Source organism: Solanum stenotomum, chromosome 6 (assembly GCF_019186545.1).
Source record: "Solanum stenotomum isolate F172 chromosome 6, ASM1918654v1, whole genome shotgun sequence".
NCBI lineage: Eukaryota > Viridiplantae > Streptophyta > Magnoliopsida > Solanales > Solanaceae > Solanum > Solanum stenotomum.
The window spans coordinates 17,036,306-17,061,927 of NC_064287.1; the positions used below are offsets into that span (position 1 = coordinate 17,036,306).

A 25,622-nucleotide genomic window follows, 5' to 3' on the forward strand; every position below is an offset into this window, starting at 1 on the left:
ACAAGAAGACACTAGATTTGGGTCTTCTAAGGTGTGTAAATGCTAGAGAGGCTTCAACAATTATGATTGAAATACACTATGGAATTTGTGGACCACACATGAATAGGTATGTTCTAGGCAAGAAAATACTTCGAGTAGGTTATTATTGGCTCACCATGGATCGAGACTCCATACAATTTGTTCGTAGGTGTCACGAATGTCCAATACACGGTGATTTAATACATTCTCTTCCCTCTGAGTTGAATGCAACGTCTGTACCATGGCCTTTTGTGGCATGAGGAATGGATGCAATTGGATCAATAGAACCAAAAACATCGAATGGTCATAGGTTCATCCTGGTGACCATTGATTATTTTACAAAGTGGATGGAAGCAGTAACTTTCAAGTTAGTGACAATAATGGTCGTAGTGGATTTCATTCATTTCAACATCATCTGTCGATTCGGTATTCCAAAGGTAATTATTACCGATAATGCTGCAAATCTCAACAGTCGCTTAATGCAAGAGGTATGCAATCAATTTAAGGTTGAACATCGAAATTCAAATCCGTATCGCCCAAAAGCAAATGGGGCTGTAGAAGCTGCTAACAAAAATATAAAAAGATAATTCGTAAAATGGTGCAAGGTTCTCGACAATGGCATGAAAAGTTGCCTTTTGCTTTGTTGGGTTATGGCACTACAGTACGTACGTCAGTAGGTGGCACCTCCTATTCATTGGTATATGGAACTGAGATACTTATACCTGCACAGGTTGAGATTCCATCCCTTTGGATTGTCGTAGAGTCTGAAATCGATGATGATAAGTTGATCATAACACGGTTGGAGCAACTAAGCTTGATTGATGAGAAGCGATTGACATCAGTATGTCATGGACAATTGTACCAGAAAAGAATGGCACGAGCATACAACAAAAAAGTGTGTCCCAGACGTTTTGAAGAGGGTCAATCAGTATTGAGACGCCTTCATCCACACCATGCCGAAGTCAAAGGCACATTTTCTCCAATTTGGAAATGACCATTCATTATAAAGAAGGTATTATCCAATGATGTTCTTTACTTAGTAGATATAGAAGGCAAAATGACAGAAATGGCCGTCAATACTGATGCAGTGAAAAGATATTATATAAGATTTGATTTTTCGATATTAAAAATCCTCATGTTCAGACTTGACATTTTAAAGGTTGATGTAATGGAAATCTTGGTCATGTGTCTAAGAATTAAGTCAAATGTTTCTACCCTTGTTGATATTTAATTTGCTTCCTTGGCTCTTCCCAAACAAATTTTAAAAGAATCAATCAACTTGAACTATGTTTGACGTGATTCTTGTTTTGGCAAGATACGTAGGCAGCCCTAGTGTTGGGGTTCGGTCCAACCAAATAAAAAATCCAAAATTTCATATTGTACAACACTGGGGAAAAGTCATTTATTTTTGTTTATTTTTTATTTTTTATCCCAAAGCTAAAAGTCAACCCCATATTTTAAAGTCGTATTTGAGATTTCATGCTGTCATTTCTTTCTAACCTTGTCGAAAAGTCATGTTTCAATCAAAGAAAGACCTTTGGATCAACCTTTGAAATGTCAAGTGTAAGAATGTTAAGGATACAAACGATGACACCATGAGCGATACTCTTTTTCACGATAGAAACAAGAAAGAGAGAGTCTTATTGGTGAAGACCCTAGGTGGGCATATCATTAGGCGAGTGTCAGTTGAGAGAAATAAAAATGAGAGAGTCTTATTGGTGAAATTCCTAATGGACACCATAAGGCGAAGGTGAGCTGAGAGAAATAAAAATGAGAGTCTTACTGGTGAAAATCCTAACGGACATCATAAGGCGAATGTGAGTTGAGAGAAATAAAAATGAGAGTCTGATTGATGAAAATCCTAACAGACACCATAAGAAGAAGTTGAGCGGAGAGAAATAAAAATGAGAGTCTTATTGGTGAAAATCCTAACGAACATCATAAGGAGAATGTGAGTTAAGAGAAATAAAAATGAGAGAGTCTTATTAGTAGAAATCCTATCGGACACCATAAAGTGAAGGTGAACTGAGAGAAATAAAAATGAGAGAGTCTTATTAGTGAAAATCCTAACGGACACCATTAGATGAAGGTGAGCTGAGAGAAATAAAAATGAGAGAGTTTTGTTGGTGAAAACCCTAATGGGCATCATAAGGCGAATGCGAGTTGAAGGAATTAAAATGAAAGAGTCTTGGCGGAGAAAACCCTCGTGGGCATCATAAAGTGTATAAAAGTTTGAACTTGAATATGACTTTGTTAAATGTTGGGACTCCACATCAAAATTAGATGATCAATAATGGTTGCCTAATAGATTGGATGGACAAATTGGGATATTCAATTCAAAGTGCATGTCATGATCAGTAGAGTCGGCTACCACACTGATGCTTATCGTGACCAACGACACTAACCTACGGAACGTGTGTCTACGATCGTCGCTAATATAGTAACCCAACTAAAGGTTGGGGTCATATCTCAAGGGAGTGGTTTTGAGAATTAATAGCAAAATAAAATTTAGTTCTAACTAGTCGTAGCTAAAGACATTAACGAGTAAAAACATAGTGAATTTAAGGGGGTGACACAAAAGTGTAAATTATCAATTGGGGGTTTGTCACAAGTAGTAAAAACAAAAAATAATAACAAGAAACTCAAGTATGGGGAAAAGTTCTTGGGGTGTGACCGCAATACAAGTTGAGATAAATCGTTGGGTACATGCTTTTGATAGGAAATTTGCAAGATAATAGTGACTGGGCTAAGCTTTAAATGGAAATAAGTTACCTCTCGGGCAACTTACCCTGTTTCAAATGTGTTCCTCTCGAACAACCATTTGCCGCATGAAGGCCAGCCTACGCCTTACCCATTCACTCTCTCGAGCTGAGTGTTAGGATATGGGACTAGGGCTCACACTCTTGGGCTGAACCTCATGTCGACCCACTCTTTAGGCCATCAGTCTAGTGGTCTTGGTTTCACGACCTCCCTCTCGGGCAATCCGAAAACACATGGGTGGTTTTGTATTTGCAACTACAAACCCATTAAATTAAACCACAACCACTAGGTGAAATCACCATTAAAATACATCTAACCTCTGAGCAAGCAAAACCCAACAACAATATCAACACATATTTGCTAAATCACACCCCAAGAATGGGGGTTTTTAGCCACACATCAAGAAATAACATAATTCACCTAAAATAATACTAAAATCAAATGGGTATAAGGAATTAAACCTTGATTTAAGCAAAGGAAGAAGAATGGAGAAGATCCACTTCCAACTTGGGGAAGATGAAATCCTTCTTTCTTCAAGTCTTCCAAAAACCCTCTCCAAACTTGAGAGAAAAAATCTAAAAAGTACTATTCTATTCTGAAAATTAAAATAAATGTTCAACTCTCTAAAAATTAATAACAAGTTTAGTATTTATAGACTTCAGAAAATAGTGTTGGCGGATCTTTCGGCGAGTTTAGTCAAAGTCACCGAATGACTCGACGACTCGCCCTTCTTCTGTCTCATCGTCATTTTGTGCTTGCTTTCAACATCGTCGTGCTCTGTGTCATTGTACGACATAGTACTGCTTCGCGAAATTATTTGGTGAAACGCCGACTCCTCCTTTCATCGCCTTTTTGATCCTGCTCCTTCAAGGCTTCGCGTACTGGAACAAAGGGTGGAGTGCGTCCTTTCGGTGAATCGCCAAGTGTGTTTGGCGATGCTCAGGCTTCAGCTCCTTCATTCTTTTCAGCCTCTTTGTTCCTTTTTGCGCCTAAGTGTCCATGCTTCCACTAAAACTTCAAATACCTGAAACTTAAGATTTTTATCAAATATTGAGACAAAATAAGCATTTGGGGACACTATTTCTATCAAAATAAAGCCCTAAATGAGTCCAATTTGTGGACTCATCACACATTCATATAAGTTTTGTTTTCTACCTCTCTTTAAAAGAAATATTTTCTCATCAAATCATTTTCTTCTATTCTGGTGTAGTGTATATTTATTTTTCTTCCATTTTTCATCACTTTGTTTCATATGTCCTTGAGTCGAGTTAGTGTCAAGAAAGTGATAAAGGATTTCAAGACTCGCTACCACTCTCTAGATTGTACAAGGCGAAGCATCATGCCAATGAGTTATCATCTATCGACAAGTTTTGAATTCAGAAGAAAGCCATGCTTTAATGAAGGCTACACAATGAGTATCGTGAAATAAAGGCAAACATTGCATTTAAGTCGCTCAAAGTAAGAAAATTTGGGGTAAAAAACACAGCCAATAAATAACGAGCATTAGCCATTTGGAAATAAGTGAAAACAAGACAAGTATTGAAGCAATCCTCGTCAAAAACCAGAACCACAAACCATCCACCACATTTCTTAACTCACTAACTTTCTTTGTTGAAGCAGGGGTCCAAGTTATTTCAAGATTAAAGGAAAAAGAGCCTAGATGTTCAATTTAGTCTACAAAGAGAAAAATAATAACATTGTAATGTAATAACTTGAATCTCCTGTTCTTAAATGTTCCGCAAATAATTTGGATAACACTATCAAAATTTATATAGTTCATATTGGGGCAAATGCTTAGTTTGTATTATTAGTCTATTGAACATAGTATAGTAGGACCCTCATGGATAATGGGACACTAGCAGGACACTCCTGAATAATGGTACTAGCAAGACCCTCCTGAATAATGGGACGTAGTATAGCAGGGCCCTCCTGGATAATGGGACACTAGCAGGACCCTTCTGAAAAATGGGACACTAACAGGACCCTCCTGAATAATGAGACTAGTAGGTCCCTCCTGATAAATGGGACTTAGTATTGCAAGGCCCTCTTGGAAAATGGGACACTAGTAGTACCTTCCTGAGTAATGGGACTAGCAGGACCCTCCTGAATAATGAGACTAGTACGACCCTCCTGAATAATGGGACTAGCAGGACCTTCCTGAATAATGAGACGTGGTATAGCAGGGCCCTCCTGGATAATGGTACATTAGCAGAACCCTCCTGAATAATGGGACTAGAAGGACCCTCCTGAAAAATGGGACGTAGTATAGTAGGGCCCTCCTGGATAATGGGACACTAGTAGGACCCTCCTGAATAGTGGGACACTAGCAGGACCTTCCTGACTAGTGGGACACTAGCAAGACCCACCTGAATAATGGGACTAGTAGGATCCTCTTGAAAAATGGGATGTAGTATAGCAGGGCCCTCCTGGATAATGGGACACTACAAGGACCCTCTAGATAATGGGACTAGCGAGACCCTCCTGAATAATGAGACGTAGTATAGCAGGGCCCTCCTAGATAATGTGACACTAGCAGGACCCTCCTAAATAATGGGACACTAGCAGGACCATCCTGAATAATGGGACTAATAGGACCCTCATGAATAATGGGACGTAGTATAGAAGGGCCCTCCTAGATAATGGGACACTAGCAGGACCCTCTTGAATAATGAGACTAGCACGACCCTCCTGGATAATGGGACATTAGCAGGACCTTCCTGAATTATGGGACTAGACTAACATAATTCAATGTAACTGGATCATCATGAGGAATGGAGTTGGTTCAAACATGCATAAGCCAACTGAAGAGTACATCACATCAAAGCTCGAGTCATTCAAAGAATTTTCTTGTAGAATAACGTCAATCAACATTTCAAGCTCAGGATCTTATTCAGAAAAAAACTAAACTTTCAAACTCTTTTCCAATTGAAGTAGCAGAAGCTCTCCCTAAGAACAAGGGTGATATCCAAATCTGAGTAGAAGGAGCATACCTAGAGAAAGCCATTTACCTTCAGACTCACTCAAGATGAAATTTAATATCTCATAACTCGAGAAACATGAAGATCCAAGTCAAGATTCAAGAGGCGTGGGATTGATAGGATCTTGCACTTGTATTTCTTTTAAGTTTTTGTCTTTCACTTTCATGTGAAATAGGAGGACGCAAATTGAACCGTAGATGGGATCTCACTCGACTTCCAACACATCATATCATCTCGTTGAACTACATGTGACTTGGTTCGCTTATAACCCAGGATATGTAGGATGTCCATAACTAGGATTCTGTCACATATTTTTTCCTTTCATATAAGCATTCGATCAATACTTGTCACATTGTCTACTTCTTTGTCCGTAAACTCTTCGTGTTTTCAGTCAAAGAGGGGCAAACTGCACACACGTGATTTTTGATCGAACTTAAGATTTTTAAACCCTTTTAATACTTAAATATTATTATTTTAGAAGGTATATATATTTCAAATAAATGAATATAAAGACGTGAAAATTATAACAAATTATATGTTTTATTTACACTATATTTTTAATAAAAAGAAGTTTGTGCATTTAATGCATTTATTAGTTATTATTTATTTTTATTAATATTTCAACTTTTACCTAGTCTAAAGAATAAAGTATGTGTTATGAAAAAGAAGAAAAAAAGAGTCCTAAATATTCAAATTACTTCACCCTTAACCCTAATTTCCCTCAAACTCCCCTAACGTATTCCTCCTATAAATCGTCTTCCCATTTATTTTCCCTTTTTGGTTTTACGTAAATTTCCCCACCGCCCACATTTTTTTTTCTTTTTCTTATTTTATTTCTTTTCTTTTCTATTTTTCTACTCCTGAAAATTCTCAACCAAATACCCTTTAAATCATCAATTAGATTATACTCCCCCCACCACCCGTTTATTTTTTAAAATTTTATTATTTTTATTTCTATTCCTTTCTACTTTTATGCTCCTCAAAACTCTCAATCAAATAGCCTTAAAATCTTCAACTAAATTATATTCCCCACTTCGTCACGTTCCTTTAAATTAGCACTAGACTTACACCAAAAAGATTATAAAAAGAAATGTACAGTAGAAAAAAAGAAGGATAGAAGGCAGAGAGAAAATAAGTCAAAGCAAGAGTAAAAAATAATAATTCAATTGAGCAAGGAGTTGGATTGAGATTTTCGTTTATACCTGCTAATTTGCATACCTTTGAAAGTTCGTTTCCTTTATTACTTTGTTGATTTATTTTATGTTTATATAAGTTTAGTTTATTGAGTCATTAATCATTCAAGATGAAGTAGTGATTGTTATTGTTATTATTTGGTCATTTATATATTTAATCTCAGGTTAAAATAATGTGTTGATTTCTTATTTTTTTTATCTAATTTTGAATTCACTTTATCCTTTGTTTGATGTTATTATCATTATTTCTTACTTCTTTTCGTGATTATTATTATTATTTGTTAATAAAAATCGGAATGACGCATCTTGGGTTGTAAATACCTTTTTTTCTAGGGGTTTGGACTAATTTAGACGATAATAAAAAAAAAGAGAACGTTGTGTTTATGATAAAATAAAGTTATTCAAGAATATTCTGTTATAAATGTTTTTATATGATTAATGGCATATGCATTATTTTCTGAGACATATGTTAACTTTTAATTATTATTTTTTATTGAAAGTCAGACTCCAATGAATGAATAATTTATTGAGGGAAACAAATGGGGTGTTGCATATTTAATTCGAAGAGATGTTAAATCGTATTTTATTTTGTGTTAATTGGTGTTTATATTTAATGGTGTTAGAATCAAGTTATTCGCGTAATTCAATAGATGGATTTCTTTCTTATTGAGAGAACATGCTATAATATTTGTTTTAGTTAAATTTGAGTCTTCAACTTTTGATTAAAAATGCTACTTAATAACTAATGTAGTTTTGTTCTGACAGTCGTAGATTATCTTTGACCTAAGCCTAAAACTTATAGCTTTTAAATTGATTACTACATCTTTGACCAATACGTATAAATTTAAGTACAATTTTTTAATTATTTTTTTATGAAAGACCAATAAATAACAATAAGGTTTCAATAAAGAATGTGGTTTCACATCTTTTTGAGATACTTTAACAAAAAAATTAAATTCGGATGTAGTTATGCACCTTCGCCGCATAATCATAATCATATTAATTTTGATTTAATGTAAATTAAAAATTTTAGACTAAAACTATTAAGGTGACACGATTAAGAGAAGAAAGAAGCTAAGCTTCTAAGTAATTGTATGTCAAAATTGAGAATGCAGTTATGCATCTCATTTAATGATTAGTAAAATTCAACAAATAAAAATATGAGAAAACCATGGCCTATAACACAATTTATCCAAATAATGATAATAATATAAGTCAAGTATAAGTTAATAAAAGCGATCGTGCTAAAACCACAAGACTCGAGGGATGCCTAATACCTTCCCTTCGATCAATAGAATTCCTTACCCGAACTTTTGTTTTCGCAGGCCAAAACAAAGAGTCATTTACTTTTAATTAGGGATTAAAAAGAAAAGGTGACTTGGAACACTATAATTCCATTCCAAGTGGCGACTCTGAAAATTAAAATAATACCTAATTAATACCATCACTTAAATAGGAAAAACCCCTTTCCAAAACCATTATTTGCGAAAATAGAGGTGTGAAAATCACCAATTGAGGGTGAAGGAAGATGATATTCCGAACAAAGATTTTAGAACACGATATGGTTATTTTGAGTTTTTGGTGATGTCTTTTGGTTTGACTAATGCTCCAGTCACTTTTATGGATTTGATGAATAAGGTGTTTAGACATGATCTTGACATGTTTGTGATTGTGTTCATTGATGATATATTGATTTATTCGAGAAGTGAGGATGATCACATCAACCATCTGAGGATTGTGTTGCAAATTCTCAAGGAGCAACAACTCTTTGAAAAGTTTAGCAAATGTAAGTTCTTGCTAAGGTTTGCAGCTTTCCTTGGTCACATTGTTTCAAGTAAGGGTATTGAGGTAGATCCTAAGAAGACGAATGCGGTTAAGAGTTGGCCTAGACATCTATCCCCTTCGAATATTAGAAGCTTCTTGGGTTTGGATGGTTACTACAAAAGGTTTGTTAAGGGGTGTTCGCCGATTGCCTCTCCATTGAATGCATTGACTCAAAAGAAGACTAAGTCCATATGGTCTGAAGTATGTGAGAAGAGTTTACAGGAATTGAAGGATGGACTGACTTCCGCTCCTGTGTTGACTTTGCTGGAAGGAACTGATGCTTTTGTTTTTTATTGTGATGCCTCTAGAATTTGGTTAGGATGTGTACTCATTAACCTCCAATAATGATGACTTAATGGAGCTAAAATGCCATTTTGTGCTAGAACATCGAGTTTTGAACATTATCTACATCCTTCCGGCACACTAGGTTGGCCAAGATAATTCAACTCAACATGTAAAATGCCACTACCTTTTCCCCATCCTGACTGCATCATAGCACTGGCCTCTAGGTGGCTTAGATTTCTCTTTGCTCTCACTAGAATCTTTAAATAATAGAAGATAAAAATAGAGGAAATTTCATTATTTATAAAAATAAGTTATCTACTACCTTGTAGTGCACAAGATAGAAAATAGATTATGGATATTAATGTGCGGAAGAATTTTTTATATTATGTGAATAATTTGTTAAGGTATTATCATGTTGGACTTGTTTTTCATTTTGTGGACAATTTTGATGTTGATGTGGCATCGACAAACTTCCCATTTATTGTACTTGTAATAACCTTGAGCGTCATTTTTTAAAAAATTACCATTTTACCCCTCGCGTTAGTTTTCCCGAGTCATATTCGAGTAGTTTGCGAGGTTAATTTTGTGGTGGAATTGAAAGGTTGAGGTTTTTTAAAGTTTTAGAGAGTTGAATCTCTTAAGTTCTTATAAGCGGCTTTAATAAACCTCCAGAGCTACATAATGCAGGATTTGTTGTAGGAGTGTTGTTGTTTTCACTTTGAGATTTTTATGTCGATTGGACACTCACATTGATTTTCCATCAATTCTGTTTGTTTCGGGAGGTTAATTTTCAAGAGGTTCCTAGGGCTTAAACTTTTGGTGTAAATACAAGTCAATTATGTCTGTGAGGATCCTATAAAAAGAAACTTCTGCTACTATGGGATTTTAATCTCTTACACTTGCATAACTTTGGGTGATAACTTTTACCATTATACTACTATTTTTGAGTTTTTCTCGTGGCATCACAAGATTTTTTTAAAGTATCTAACTCCATTACATATATATCCGGTCACCCTTTTTGCTTGTTTTGATGGGCCGACAACTAAATGTTGAATAACTTCAGGTATTTACTGGTATTTGGTCACCAGGCAATTGCATCTTCTCAACCTACTATTTAATGGTAAGGTTAATATTTAAAAGTATTCATTATGATTATAGTAATATATATATATATATATGAAGACATTTTAGTTGGTTCATAGTTACATGATTTCTAAACCATGTTTGAAATCTTTCACTGTTAATCTGATCTACAACATGTCTTAATAGACGAGGATTTCCCTTCTTGATTTCTTTTATATGTTCTTTGCAGAAGTAAAACACATATATACTTAATAAAAGAACTTGTCAATATGAATACTTAATAATTAATTATTGTGCATGTTCAGCGATTTAATACTCATTCACGATATGGACTTATAAAGTCAGAATTAAATAAAACATATTTGTGTGCTTTAGGGTGTGTCATCTAATCAAGAATAAACCCTTTCTTTAGATTCTTGGTTTCATTAGAGAAAGTATTATTTATTATGGTCAATTAGACTTTGTATCCACATAATCCAAGCATTTTGAGCAGAATGTCATGCCCTCTTGTATACATTGTTCCTCTGCAATCAAACCTTTTGGATGACTTCTATTCCTTACATAATTTTTAAGACTAAAAAAGAGCCTAAAATATAAAATTCCAAAAGTCCAATAAAATTATTTAGATGCTCCTTAATTGTGAAAGTCCACCCAACATTGCTTCTTCAGTTAATGGATGATTAGATGCTCCATGATATCAAAATAATATGGAGGAAATATTCTCTCCAAAAGACAACGAGCTAGTGCAATTCGATCTTGAAACTTTTATAATTCATCAATCTTCATAATTGTTGAACAAATAACTCTAAAAAATTTCTTAATTCAATTAGTAGCTTAAAAACATTAACTAGAAGCAAATTCATCAAGGATTTAGGAAGGGACTATTGCATTAAAATATGATAGTCATGACTCTTCAATCCATGCATAGTGTATTATTTAAGATCAACACAATTTGAAATATTTGAATCACAACCACATGGAACTTTCACATCTCTTAAACCCTATAAGAGCATATCTTTTTGTATGTTACTCAATTTAAAACATGCAAGTGATAGATAATGTTTCTCATTAGAATTTTTTCTTATGATGCAAAGCTTTTTGGATCCCTATCTCTTGTAAATCCAAACGAGACTTTCAACTGTCTTTTCGTTTGCCATCATTATTAATAATGTTCAGAATATGTTGTCAAAGATGTTCTTTTCAATATTCATATTGTGTTTCTAGTAATCAACTCCTTTTGTTTAATATATTTTCCAACACATTACCAACATCATCAACATCCCCCTATTTCCTTTTACGAGATTTGTCTAATGGATATTTTCCGAATTTATTTCTAATATATTTAATTTTTTAAGAATCTCAATACATGATAGAAATTTAGGTGCAACCTCCAATTCAACAAAGCCATTGAACGAAACTTTATCTATTTGAAACTTCTGACTATGAGGTAACAATCACCTATGAGTCATGAAACAATACTTCCATCCATTTTTTCAATCTTCTAAACTTAGTATAACATGATATGGACAATTGTATATTGTTTTCACACTATATCCTGATAAGTTTCCTAGTTCTGAAAATCATTGATTGTCCAAAGTAATGATGCATGGTGAGTCCATGATTTGGACTCATTTTGGGATTTATTTAGATAGATTTTGTGTCCTCAAATTCTTGTTTTGTGCCATTAACTGATGTAAAACCTTTTATTTCCAGTTATTTCGATTAAGGAGCAAAGCATGGACACTAATTTGCAAAAAGGAATGAAGCGAGCTGAAAGATGGAAGAAATGAAGGCCTGATGATTGCCAAGTCCCTTTGGCGAGTCGCCTAATGGCCTCTTGACTGCCTAAAGTTCCAGTGTGCCAAGTCCGAAAGGAGAAAATCAAGTTGTCGAGAGAAAGGAGCAGTCGGTGAGTTATTCCGCGCAGTAGAGTTACATCGCCCAAAGTTACAAAACTTGGGGATACTGAAGGCCAAAGTAAAAAGGCGATGGAACTGACCAAAGGGTGGATCGCCGAGTTGATTGGTGATCCCGACTTACTGCGCCGAATGGGCTTTCGCAGCATATTTTTGGCGACTAAAAATACATTTCCAAACAGTAATCTTAAAACCTTTTATCATAATTTTAGAATCAATTTTTAGAATTTTCAATTTTTAACTCTAAGTATTAAGACTAAGCTTACCTTAGCTTTGAAGAATTTAAGTTTTCCATTTTTGAGAAATTGGAAGTGGGTCTTTGAGATTCTTCAATTTGGACCTTTGTAAAGACGAATTTAATCTTACCCAGTTGATGGAAACACAATTTGGTAACGATTCTTATCTTTTATGATGTCTAGCTAAAATTCCAATTCTTGGGTTGTGATTTTGGACTGATTTAGCTTATGGGTACTGCTAATTGTTAGTTTAAATGTTGTTTAGAAGTTATTTCAATCAGTAAGTATGGTTAAAATTATAGGATTGTAGTTGCAAATGCAGTTCTTCCTTCGCATTCTTGGCTTGCTCGAGAGGGATGTTTTAAAACCAAGATTAGTGAATGGATGGTGTGTGGGTATTGGGTTGTCATGGAATCAGCTCGAGAGAGTGAATCCTAAATCCTTTTCCACACATTCAGCTCTAAAGAGTGAATGGACTAAAGCGTATGTTGTTCTTATTTGCTTGCTTGTTGGTGTTCGAGAGAATCAAACTTGATTCTGGGTAAATTGTTCGAGAGAAAGTTTATCCCCACTAAAGTCTAGCCAAGTCACTGATTTACAGCTATTTACTAACAGTTGCAATTACCCCTTTGTACATATTAGCCTATAATCGAATCACATCCCAAGAACCCACCTCATTATTATTAATTTCGTGTCATTTGCTATTGTTGTAGCTGATAGCTAAAATCAAAACCCCCCTTTTATCTGACATTCGTGGCAACCTCTGATTTACATTATGTTTTTATTCGTAAATGTCTATTCCTATGATTGACTTGATCATATTCATACTATACTCTTGAATCTTAAACATGTAACACTCCCTATAGGATTCGACCCCAACTCATTTAGTTGGGTTATTATACTGACAAGAGATCGTTCACACTTAGAATTGGATGAAGTATCCTTGAAATGTTAATCAAAATGGCGCCACTACCGGGAAGTGGTGTTGGTTAAGATTCTTTAGTTAAGTTGATTTTTGTTCTTTGTAGTTATAATTGGACGTACTTACTTTCAGTTTTTATTTGCTTGTTTGTGGTTGGAAACAAAGAGTATGAGTGTGAACGGGAGCAATGGTAGCCAAGTGGGCCACCAAGATGACATCGGCATCCTCAACGATGTCGATGAGCCTAATGCTAATGACCCGCATCTTATGGGTGGAATTGGTGCCAATCGCTTGCCTCAGGCCAAAGGAAATGATGTGTTCTATATTACAAGTACTATGTTGCAGCTCTTGCAATTGAAGGGAGTGTTTGGTGGTTTGGCTCATGAGGATCCCTGTGAGCATATTAGAAATTTTATGGATGTTTGCGGGCCGTTCTCCTTCAAGAACATATCCAAAGAGTCGGTCAGTTTGAGATTGTTCCCATTTTATTTAATGGGAGAAGCATGTAAATGGCTGGTTGAATTGCCACGAGAATCAGTCTCTTCGTGGGAAGAGCTGGTCACCGCATTTCAAGTGCGATTTTTCCCTCCATCGAAGATGATGACTCTTCAGGATAACATTCAGAGCTATAAGTGTTTGGAGGGTGAGCCAATTCATGAGAGTTGGCTGAGATTCAAGAAGTTGATGCTACAATGCCCAACTCATGGTTTACCCGACAATGTTTTGCTGTAGTATTTTTACCGGAGCCTCGACTCGGTAAACAAGGGTCTTGCTCACCAACTTACTTTGGGAGGTTTAATGTAGGCACCTCATGTGATAGAACCTCAGCTCATAGATGGCATGACTACGATAACCCGGGCATGGTACACCCGCGAAGATCAGATTTCTCCCCTCACTTTCAAATTGACCAAGGATAAAATAGAGATGGACCAAGAGAGGGATCATAATATGGCCAAGATCATGACCCAACTTGACATTTTGTCTAATAATGTCATAGGAGCGGGTGCTAGGAGTGTCAATGCTCTGGGTATCGGGTGTGTTAACCTTGATGAGGCCAAGTTTGAGGCTTTGTACAATGAAAAGTTTAATTTCCTAGCCAACCAAGGTGGTGGTTATCATTCAAACTACCCGAGGCAGGGTGGTAACCAAGGTTGGAACAGGGATGAAGGTTGGAAGGATCTTGATAGAGAGTGGAGGGATCGTATCCCAACTTGGAGAGAGAGAGACGGGAGAAGATAGATATGTTCCTCCCCATGAGCGTTATATGCAAAAGGATTGCGAGGGTGGTCGGTCAGAGGATATGCTTTCTTGTATCAACAAAAAAGTTGAGGGGTCGAGCAAGATTTTGTAAGAAATGAAAGAAGATGTGTCGATCCTTAGCTAGAAGGTTACCTCCCATACCATCTCAATCAAGAAGTTGGCGACCTAAATGGATCATATCTCATCTCAGTTAAATGCGAGACCACAAGAGAGGTTGCCTAGTGATATTATGGCCAACCCCAAGAATGAGATTTGAGAATGGACTTGCGTCATGTCGCGACGTTAACTAAGGCGCTCTTGGGAGGCAACCTAAGTTTTATTTTCTTTATTTTTATGTTTGAAATAATGGTGTGTTGATTGTGCAGGTCGAAGTGTGGAATGTGTTTGAAAAGTACAGGTTGGAGAGCTAAAAGTCTAGTCAGCGACTCGCCGAAAAGGTCGGCGAGCCCGACTTGGACCATTGTTAGACTCAAGACATTTTGAATATTGGTGAATCGCTAACTTGGTTGTCGATTACAACTTAGTCCGCCATTTGGACCCCCACATTAACTAGAGGTCCTATAAACTAGGAGAGGTTAGTGCCCACTCGGCGTGTCGTTGAGTGGGTCGGTGAGCAAAACTTATGTCGCCGAATGGGCGAGAACTGGATGGTTTTTAAAGGCAAAAGGTTTAAACTTTCAAACTCTTTTAGTTTCCGTCACTTTTGTACTTCCCAAAATTAGACCAACACACTATTTTTCGTATTTCTGCATTTTTATCTCATATAGTCGTCATCTGTGTGTTCGGAGTTTGATTTTTTGCCACCTAGATTTACAACTTTCCGTATTCGACTTTAAAGGTTGGTTTTCCGAACCTCGAATCTATAATTAGTGATTTTTACTTATTTGCAATTTATTTTATCTTAGTGAAGTGTGCTGGGCATCTCTTATCACTATTGTATGCTTGTGTGCCTTTGTTAATTCAAATATCGTGCCTAGAATGCCTATATCGTTGATTTCCCAAATTTAGTGTGTCTTTAAAATAATTAAAATTATTGGGTGTTTCTTAAATGTTGTTGGGTCTAGTCGGGCAAAGTCTAAGTAACCCGCATTTGTGCCATATGACGTAATTTGCCCAATGATGGAGCGGTTGACGTCATTCTTAAGGGCAAAAGATGTCAAATGGCCAAATTTGGCCAAACCAGGAGAAGTTTGAGTATCTCGGGGCATGGGTACACTGGGTCTAGGTTTAATTGAGTGGGTGAATAGTTTGATTTTGTTTTTGGGGGCGGCGGGGTTGAATTTAGAAGATGGGGATGAAACTAGGCACGTTGTGCCGTTTAGAGAGCAGAGTCGAGCTCGCCGAACCACCCGGTGGTTCACTGAATACCCCTTATCGCCTTTAATTTTATGCAAAATCTTGAGTTTTTTCTGTAGCTATCGACGAGAAGCCCGAGTTCACCGAGTGCACTCAGCGACTCGCTGAAAGTCCTTCGTGATCGCCCTTTCTGTGCCCCTAACCCCTAAAAATGCACTGTAACTTTCGGTGGGCTAATCCTTGCTCGCCGAATGTTGTCGGTGATTCACCAAAAGGCCTTTCCCATCGTCGACATGCCAAATTTTGTGAGAATTTTTTAGCCAATCTTTTCGGTGAGCCCGATTTGGCTCGCCAAAGTGATTCAGTGACTCGTCGACTGGTTCGGCGAGTCTGTCTGCAACTATTTTCCTACAACTTAGCTTGAATTATTTCTAACACTTTCTATGATGTTTATGCAGATCAGGCCATGACTAACCTTGACATGCCACCCCGTAAAAGAGCACGGGGTATTGTGATCAATGAAGAGGGAGCAAATCCTCCTAAAAAGGGGAGGACAGAGCCTCCAACGGGAGGCAAGGGCAAAGGAAAAAGGCCAGCATATGAGGTTCTAGAGCATAACTCCGATAGTGAGGTCTCCCAAGCTGCATTCTCTGAGCTGACTGACGATCAACCATTACAGTCCCAACGGGCTGAGATTCGTGCTAGGTCTTATCCTGACTAAGCTAGAGTCCCAGCTGCCTCCTCCCCAGCAGATACAACAACAACTCCGGCACCTCCTGTGGCTCCAATGCCACCAGTAGTTCCTCCTCCCTGACTCCTTAATAGATTAAAAGTTGATGGGTTGCGGACTATTCTCAAGGATAAGTTGTTATCCATAGTGGGCCTAGAGGGAAGGTACTCTAGTGTGAGGGGGATACTGCAGTGGCACATATTCCATATCATCACCAGGCCCATATATCCCTAATTGGGACCGTGAATTCTGCTCTTCCTACAGTGATTTGATCCCTCAAGGGAAGAAGAAGGCTAGTGCCTTCAGACCCCTGAAGTTGGTTATGGTTCGAAGTGTAGAAGTTAGGTGGTGCAGCAATCTCAGAAATACCGCCCTTGAGAGAGCCACATGGTTCGAGCACGACTATGAGAGCCTGGCAATAGCTCAGTCCCTGGATGACCTGACGTGATGTCTTGCCCCCCCTTCTTTCTAACACCATCCTGAGGTGGATTGACGTAGAAATCCATATAGAGAATAAGGATTTAAATGTAGATGCCCGATATTGGTTTGGATTCATCAACAGCTCCATCATGCCTTCATAGAACAAATCCATCCTCTGTCATGCAAAGGCAGCTTGTTTAGGATCACTCTTAGCAAAGAGGCGGCTCAACTTAGGACTTATTAGTGAGCAGGAGATGGTCATGACGGCCAAAAAGAGGCACACCTCCCTTCAATTCCCGGTGCTGATCATAGAGTTGTTCGGGCGTGATGGAGTCCCCCGGGATGGGACTACAGATATTGAGGTTACCCCTTCATCCTCCACTGACATCCAGCGTATTGAGGCCGAGTACACTCGGGAGGAGGCTGATAGGAGGAGAGAAGCTCCGGTGGATACATCTCTGGAGGTGGACATTGACTTTATACCTGCAGAGGCATTTTTTTCTACGCTGGACTCTAGGCCTTCAGGTATATTTGCTCCCACTTCTTCTGCCCATGCCACCGATACATCTACTACAACCCAACCCAACAGGATTACTTAGGCTATGATCCTGAAGATGGGGCGCCTGGCCCATTTGGCTGATGTGAGGGCTACCCGACTAGAGGCATCTATCCCATGGATGATTGAGAGTGTTATCCTTGCTGCATTGACCCACCTTCGGACTTCTATTGACACTCTCACAACGAGTGTTGAGGCTTGTGAAAGCAGATAGGGGGAGACTTTAGAGGTTATGGCTTTGAAAGCTGAGGTCACAGACGTAAGGAATGACATGGACTACTTGAAGTCTACTGACTTTATTTCCCTATTGGAGGCTACTGATGATGTTGATGCCCCAACGATTTCTAAGATTCCTTCGGCCACCATCGGAGATGTACATCGAAATGATATGGTAGCTGATGAGTCGGAGGAAGAGGCTGATGAGGAGCAGATAGATTTGTGAGATGCTGAGATTTGTCATGATTTGGATAATTTTGAGGGTGAAATGTTCGAGACTGCCCACCCGGCCTCCTTGAGGGAAACAACCAAGGCAGGCCTGAGTGGAGCTGGTGGTACTATTGAGGTGACTCCGGCACTGATGCCCCGACAGACGGAGTGACTGCGCATACATGATTTCCCTTTACCTCCTTCTCTGTCATTTTTATTGATTTTTGGATATTTTTCTTGCATTTGAGGAAAATTTTCTTTTTGTTTATGGTAGGGTTATCTACCTCTTTTTTTGATGATATTTTTGGTATACATTGGGGTTTATACTATATATTGTGCATTAACACTATTTTTGTGGATGTTTAAACTTGTGGCACCTTATTTTGAATGTAAATGATCTTGGACCCTTCCAAAAAATTTTGTGCCACCTCTTAATTGTGTTTGAATGTGGTTGTTCGTTTGCCTATTTGAGTATCAGTCTTGGTTAATAGCGATGACTTGAATAGTGCTCATAATCGAACAAAAATGAATGTGTGGCTATGATGAGGCCAAATGAAGTTGCATAGGCAATATGTGAACTTTTTGCATCTCGTTGTGACTAGCCGATTTTCAAATTGAGTCTCTTGTGAAGAACATTGCACACTAGCAAAATTGTGCAGTCTTGTTTGACATTGGTGTCAATGCCTTGTGTGATGAGCTTACCGTGAACCATGTGTGATGACACCTAGAATTTGCCCCGTTGGTCCAGTTGACCAAGTGATGTGAGCTCTTAAAATGATCTTAGGCAACAAGTTTAGAGAGTGAAACCATTTGACATTTTACCTCTTTTGTGGCCTCCCTTGTGAGTGTGTGAACTTTGCTTGAACAACTTTTGAGCCTTAGCCTTTCCTTGGATGAAACTTGATGAAATTGTGACCTTTCTTTATCCCTTGACCATTAATCCTCATGAGATGTGGTTTATGATAAAAGCCAACTTAGGCCAAATGCCTAAGTTGGGGGTGTGGTGAAAACAGAAGGTAAATCAAGAACTGCAAAGAAGTCCCCTCTACCCATGGTTTTGAGAAAGATAGAACCCCTCCATATAAAAAAAAGAGAGAAATAGAAAACAAGAATCAAAAAGAAAAAGAATGAAAAAGTTTGAAATAAAGTTGTGAAAGTGCAAAGGAAATGGGGTGTCCGGTATTCCATGGAAAGTGAATAATGGGGTGACTTTTAAGCATAAATGAGAATGATGATGAGAAGGAAAGGAAGTGTTGTTCATACTACATTTCATGATGATAGAAGCCACTGAGACTAAGTGACCATACCTTTACACTCAGCCCCGTTACAAACCTTAAAAAGACCTTTTTGATCTTATGTGAGCTGAAACAAGTGTTGATTGGAAAATAAAGCCAAACCTATGGGTGAATTCATGCATTGTGTTCATCTTTGTGAGTGTGAGTGTTGTATGTGATTACGAAGCTTTAAATTGTTGAAACATTGTGTGTGAATATGAAATCATTCTTTGTGTGAGGGCATTTGAGTACCTTTGTTGATCTTGAACTTGCATTTGAAGCAAGTATTGTGAATTTGAGAATCTTTGATAATGGTGAGCCACAACTTGAATCTTTGAGTGGACAATTGATCCTTGCATGAGTAAGTTGAATCTTTTTTTGTGCATTCACGACTGAGTCTTGTGTAGCACTATTTCAGACATCCTTTTTGAACTGCTGAACTTGAGTTTTACTTGAGGACAAGCAACAGTTTAAGTTGGGGGGTGTTGATGAGTCCATGATTTGGGCTCATTTAGGGCTTTATTTTGATAGATTTTGGCTCCTCAAATGCTTGTTTTGTGCCATTAACTTATGTAAAACCTTTGACTTCCAGGTATTTGGATTAAGGAACAAAGCATGGACACTAATTTGCAAAAAAGGAACGAAGCGAGCTGAAAAAAGGAAGAAATGAAGGTCTAGTGATTGCCAAGTCCCTTTGGTGAGTCACCTAATGGCCTCCTGACCGCCTAAAGTTCATGTGTGCCAAGTCCGGAAGGAGAAAATCAAGTTAGCAAGTGAAAGGAGCAGTCGGCGAGTCATCGAGTGATTCCGCGATCCAGAGTTAGATCGCCCAAAGTTACAGCACTTGAGGATGGTAATGGCCAAAGCGTAAAGGCGATGGAACTGACCAAAGGGAGGATCACCGAGCCAGACTTACTGCGCAAAATGGCCCTTCGCAACATATTTTTGGCGACTTTAAATACAATTTCAAACATTAATCTTAAAACCTTTTATCATAATTTTAGAATTTTCAGTTTTGAACTCTAAGTATTAAGACTAAGTTTACCTTATCTTTGAAGAATTGAAGTTTTCCATTTTTGAGAAATTGGAAGTCGGTCTTTGATATTCTTCAATTTGGACCTTTGTAAAGACGAAATTAAAATTAATCTTACCCAATTGATGGAAACATAATTTGGTAACAATTTCTATCTTTTTATGATGTCTAGCTAAAACCCCAATTCTTGGGGTGTGATTATGAGCAGATTTAGCTTATGGGTATTGCTAATTGTTAGTTTAAATGCTGTTTAGAAGTTACTTCAATAAGATATTTTGGTTAAGATTAAAGAATTGTAGTTGCAAATGGAGTTCTAACTTCGTGTTTTTGGCTTGCTCGAGAGGGGTTTTAAAACCAAGATTACTGAATTAATGGTCAGTGAGTATTGGGTTGTCATGGGTTCAGCTCGAGAGAGTGAATCCTAAATCCTTTTCCACACATTCTACTCAATAGAGTGAATGGACTAAAGCGTAGACTTTTCTTATTTGCTTGCTTGTTGGTGTTCGAGAGAAACCATCTTGATTCGGGGTAAATTGTTTGAGAGAGAGTTTATCCTCACTAAAGTCTAGCTTAGTCACTAATTTACAACTATTTACTAATAGTTGCAATTTCCCATTTGTCTATATTAGCCTATAATCGAATCACATCCCAAGAACCTATCTCATTAATTTTAATTTCGTATCATTTGTTGTTGTTGTAGTTGATAGTTAAAATCAAAACCCCACTTTTATCTGACATTCGTGTCAACCCCATGATTTACATTATGTTTTTATTCGTAAATGTCTATTCCTATGGTTGACTTGAACATATTCCTACTTTACTCTTGAATCTTAAACACGGACCACTCCCTGTGGGATTCGACCCTAACTCATTTGTTGGGTTATTATACTAACTAGCGATCGTTGACACTTAGAATATGATGAAGTGTCCTTGAAACGTTAATCAATGCACTCATTTGAAATATGTGATTGCTTGATGCATCATAAGTGGCAACATCAATCCATAATTATTTTAAGTCATCAACTAAGGGTCATAGATGGAGATCAATATCATTACCTGGTGCACAAGGGCCATTAATAATCATTGATAATATCAAATATGGTTGTTTTATCCACAACCATGATGGCAATTCATAAGGAACCAAGACGACCGACCATGTGCAATGTGAGATAGATATAGACATGAAAGGATAAGCCATCTGAAGGCAATCCATGTATAACATTTCGAGTGTCTTGAGCGAAATCTACATGTATTTCATCAAAATTCCTTCAAGCAATATTGTCAGTAGGATGTTGCATTACCCAATTTACTGCAACATTAAGTATGGTATCAATGGAAAATATTTAAACACTTTTGCTGGAAATTTTGAAGTTTCTGAACTAAAGCCATTGATTCACCTTTAAACTGTTTGTATCTTAGAGCTTTGCAGAACTTATAATATTCCAATAAATCGTATAATATTTTTGACATTCATGCATTTGTTTTGTCTTCAAGCCCTAAATCATTCACAACTTCTTTTTCATCATTAAAGGAGAGGAATTTATAAAGTTGCATTCAATATTTTATTAATGAGCATTAACTAAATTTAAATGACAATTATCAAATAGATATAAAAGTCATTATTTACTACTATAAATATAAAAACTTATAGTTCAAAATAGTGCTCTAAGTTTAGGTGAAAAGAGATAAATAAAGACAAAAGGACACAATTCATTAATGCAGATGAGAACATAAGGACATCAGGGAATAATTTTTTTTTCATAATGTTAGATAACTTAGTACAAAATTTTAGCATCATAATAAAGTCTTTGTGTATGTATGTTGTTGTAAGATAATTGATAACTAGGTTTTTATTCTTTTTGTATGTTATTTTTAGTTCATAACACGAGGAAAGTCCTATTATATATTGTACTAAACTAATCATTTACGATATCTTAGACGATTATGTTTTTGGGATAAATATGCAAAGCATGTTCCCAGAACTAGCTCAATAACATGCTTGAGAAATCTTTGATAAAAACTCTATTTTTTGCATAAAAATCATAGATTGAAGAATATTAGGTAAAACCCTAGATTTAAACATAATTTCTGATATAATCAAAATATAGGCATGACAGTGAAAGAAATACTATTATTCAAGTCTTATATACCTTAGTGACGAATCTAGAAGAAAAATCTTAAAAGATTAACCCTAGCCTTGGTATTTCTTGAAATTATGGAGAGACAAAATTTAGGAGTGAATGAGAGGGTTTTTATTATTTCAGCAAACAATGAGATACATATTCACTCGGTGTCACGGAGCCATCGCAGAGCTTCTGCAAGGTTAGAGTGTCTCTTGTAAATCAGTCATACTTTTTTTACTCAACTTGGATTGATACAAACTCGATAACGTTGGAAAGAAGACTCATAGCCCCTTAATTTGATAGGTTATGGATCGCCTAAATCTTCATATTCTAAGAGATATGGTCGTCTGAAGTTTACCCTCATATGTACTCATGTGAAAACTTAGCTGATTCAAATTCTTTGAACTTGGCTTGGTGTTATAGGTCCCTTATGACCCTAAATAACATATGATGCCCTTGATACACTTCGTAAAAGACCTTAAAACACATGAGCAAGTAGTACATCATCCAGTTCAAACTCATATACTTTGCCGAATGATGCAAATTCAAAGAGTAGAGTTGTAAGGTGTTACATGTGTTCCTACTTTTGTTTTCTATACGTGTTATAGAAAAATGATAATACACTTGATTAGTGCAATTATACTGTGACATTATTTTTCTATAAGGTGTATTTACATTATATATTGAACCATTGGTGTTATATCACACTACTTTTAGTTAAAGTTTCTATATTTGTTATATAATTTAATTTAGTTTTTAATATTTTTAAATAATTTTGATAGAGCATAAAACCCCTTTATAAAAAATGTATGTACAAAATCAGACCAAGAAGCCCAAATAAAATAACGAAAAAGCAAAACAAAAAACCTCCAGGCCCACTTCATTAAGAGTATCGGCTAGGGCTTTATAAAATTTTCATAAAAAGTAGGATTTATTTCTTTTCCTCTTACTCTCTTCTCATCCTTTCTCTATTCCTTGTCTCCTCCTCCATCTCAAGAAGCTAACACTACCATGGTTTTTCATTTCTTTTTGTTGTGGGTGATTGACACCTACCTCTGTTGTCTTCTCTCTTTTTTCTCTGCTCACAAAAGTTATTAGATACCTCCCATTACATAATTCTTCTCTTAAAATTCTATCAATATTTGACCTTATTTTGCATTTTGTAGAGGTATCTCCTAGTGGATGCAGTGGATCTGAAGATGGTTTTGCCAAAGGTACCAAGTCATGAGTGTTTTGGAAGACATCCTTTATGTGATCCTTCTCCTTCGTTTCTTCATTTTCTTCTATTTGTTTCCTCCTCTATGATCTATTTTTGTTTTTTTTAGATAAATTAGAGCTGGAGATATATGGATGCTCCCGATCTTTTATTGAAAGGCTTGCTTTTCCATCCCAATAATTTATATTGCTAAACTTAAATTTATAAAATTTAACATTAGTGTTTATTAATTGATTATGTTAACTTTTATCCATATTAGACTCTATATAATGATTGGGAACTCCATTCTACACTTTTGATTCCTAATCTAATGTGAAATAGATTTTGACATAACAATGTGGCCTAGATGCAAAAGGCTCTTAAGGCTTTAGATGTGTCCATGATGCCTCATAATGTATCTTGTTTTTATTTTGGCACATACAGGATATGGTATTGGTTATTCGTATGATGATTTTTATATATTGAGATATTATTTAAAACTCCAATAATAATATTTATTTGTGCTTATTTGCGTCAATTGTAAATACAAATATATGACGTCCTAGACTTGGCCTTAGTGTTTAATAACCAATGAATCGTTTAGCCAAACAAGGTTTACTTGGTCCTATAGATAAAGTGGTTTGTCTACTTATTATTATTTGACTATTTTATAGCTTTATACTAAATATCAAGATTCAATCTATTATCTTTGTAAAAAAATTATTCCCCCCAACCTTCCTTCCCACTTCTTAGCTTTGTTTGACATATCAGGAATCTAATGTGTCTATTCTTGGAAACCCAAAGATGATTTAATCGAATTGCAAAAGGGAGATGGATAATCAAGATGAAACCTAAATAGTTGCCTAGATATTGTTGCATCATTTATTTTTGACATCGTAATATTCTTTCTCCACCATTTCATCAGTTATTTTTACTAGTATTGGATTTCTAAATTTAAGTTTCTAGTTGATGTATAATTTCATACACTTTTGTAGGATTTCGAAGTTGTTGTAGAAGCATGCTATGTCATGATGAGTGCAAGAAGGATTGTATTTTGATTCATGGTAAGAGAGTTCTCTCTTTCTTTAAAATAAATTAATGAATGTTGCTTGATGAGTCCTAGAATTGGACTCATTTAGCGCTTTATTTGTAATGATTTAGTGTCCTTAAATACTTATTTTATGCGAATAACTGATATACAATCCTTGATTTCCAGGTATTTGGAATGAGAAACCAAGCATGGACACTAATTTGCAAAAGGGAAAAAAGCGAGCTAAAAGAATGAAGAAATGAAAGCCTAGTGATCACCAAGTCCCTTTGGCGAGTCACCGAATGGTCACCATTTCGCCCAAAGTTCTAGTGTGCAAAGACTTGAAGGAGAAAATCAAGTTGGCGAGAGAAACGAGTAGTCAGCGTGTCGACGAGTGGTTCCGCGATGTAGTGTTGGATCTCCCAAAGTTACAAAACTTGAGGATGCTGAAGGCCAAAGCAAAAAGGCGATGGAACTGACCAAAGGGCAGATCACCGAGCTGATCGAGGAGCCCGACTTACTGAACCGAATGGTCCTTCGCAACATATTTTTGAACATTTAGTTTCATATCATGGATATCTTTTAATCTTTGATCAATTAGAGTAATTTAGTTTTTGAACTCTGAGTATTGAGACAAGTTTTCCTTAGCTTTGAATAATTGAAGTTTTTCACTTTTGAGAAATTTGAAGTGAGTCTTTCACATTCTTCAATTTGAACCTTTGTAAAGACGAAATTAATCTTACCCAGTTGATGGAAACACAATTTGGTAACGAATTTTATCTTTTTATGATGTCTAGCTAAAACCCCAATTCTTGGGGTGTGATTATGTGATTATGGGCTGATTTAGCTTATGAGTATTTTTAATTGTTAGTTTAAATGATGTTTAGAAGTGATTTCAATCAGAAATTATGGTTTAATTTAAAGAATTGTAGTTGCAAATGTGATGAGTCCACAAATTGGACTCATTTAGGGCTATGTTTTGATAGAATTAGTATACTCAAATGCATATTTTGTCTCAATATCTGATGAAAACCCTTAAGTTTTAGGTATTTGGGGTTTGAGGG

The 25,622-nt window shown here is 36.5% G+C and overlaps 1 protein-coding gene across 1 annotated transcript; it reads left to right on the top strand.

Moving 5' to 3' along the window:
* The first annotated feature begins 613 nt into the window (after window positions 1-613).
* Window positions 614-1,012, top strand: LOC125868524 (uncharacterized). Its single transcript, XM_049549150.1, has one exon. The coding sequence runs from the start codon at window positions 614-616 to the stop codon at window positions 1,010-1,012; it is 399 nt and encodes a 132-aa protein (XP_049405107.1).
* Window positions 1,013-25,622: the final 24,610 nt, after the last annotated feature.

Bases quoted from the DNA above. Each gene is read 5' to 3' on its own strand.
- LOC125868524 (XM_049549150.1), top strand. From the start codon at position 614: ATGGTGCAAGGTTCTCGACAATGGCATGAAAAGTTGCCTTTTGCTTTG.